At 48.5% G+C, this 1,014-nt stretch overlaps 1 protein-coding gene across 1 annotated transcript; it reads right to left on the reverse strand.

Moving 5' to 3' along the window:
- Positions 1 to 174: 174 nt before the first annotated feature.
- Pmar_PMAR010386 (hypothetical protein) lies at positions 175 to 433 on the reverse strand (the record flags this gene model as incomplete). The annotated part of the gene is made up of 2 exons (XM_002771146.1): positions 175 to 271; positions 326 to 433. Coding segments are annotated over 2 exons (205 nt in total), but the record flags the coding sequence as incomplete, so codon positions are not given.
- Between the last annotated feature and the right edge of the window lie 581 nt (positions 434 to 1,014).

Here is a 1,014-nt window from a genome sequence, read left to right on the forward strand (position 1 = left end):
TAGATGGAAGTTGACGGCTACTATGATGCAAAGGTAAGCGAGTGAATGAAGGATGAGTCGAGAGAGTCGGTAACCCGCACAGACTTGCTCGGACGTGCAAGTAATTTCGAAGAATCCGAGATACCTAAGGTTGGGCCTATTCTGAATCTTGCCATGGGCAACCTAAGATTCCTCCTACATCGACACGGTGGAAATGACTCCAGCAAATCTAACCTCCGTTCTGTTCAATCTCGGTCGTGAGGTCTGCCATCCCAAAGCCGTTAATAAATACCTGAAAAACGTCACCTCTGGGAATCGAACCCGGGATGTGGATCGAGTACACTACATCATCAACTCCAATATATCATAGATCTTCTGCGACAACTGCGGCAGCCACCTGGCCGTCACCGTGTTGGGGTTGCCAGTGACATCCTGCTCTTTCAGGGACCGGTACCTGACAAGAACCCAAATCCTGAGTTGCGACGATTTCACCCGGGTAAAAACGTCCGAAAACCTCGAAACAACCCAACCAACCCTACCATAAACTGAAGTAGAGGGACATCCACAAAAGCACCGACAAATGGAAGACATGTAGCAACGTATAATACCTGGCAACAGAGCATGCCACCAATCGGACCTAATTCGTATCTTCCACCCTGGAACCTAAGATACTACCTCCGCCAAGCACTAGCCATAAAGCCGTAATACAATACGGCCGAGGCAACCACCGCCGTCGCCAGGCCCAACACACATGACGCCAACGGTAACAACTGGTAACTAACATTGATTCACCAAATCGATCATCAGGGCGCGCGCTTTGTTCGAACTCACTCTAACTGACGCCCATCGGCTTGTTCGAATCGTACACTCCCGAGCAACTGCAATCTCGGTTGTTCGAACTGCCCACTGTTGTCGAGCGTATCTTAGGTTCAAGACGATAAGATTCAAAAAAGGCCCCCAGTGCGAAATATCAGCGTGACCTTAGAGTATATACTGTCGAAACATTCATAGAATATATGATTACGTAGAAGTTAC

This window comes from Perkinsus marinus, assembly GCF_000006405.1.
Source record: "Perkinsus marinus ATCC 50983 genomic scaffold scf_1104296963508, whole genome shotgun sequence".
NCBI classification, from domain to species: domain Eukaryota; phylum Perkinsozoa; order Perkinsida; family Perkinsidae; genus Perkinsus; species Perkinsus marinus.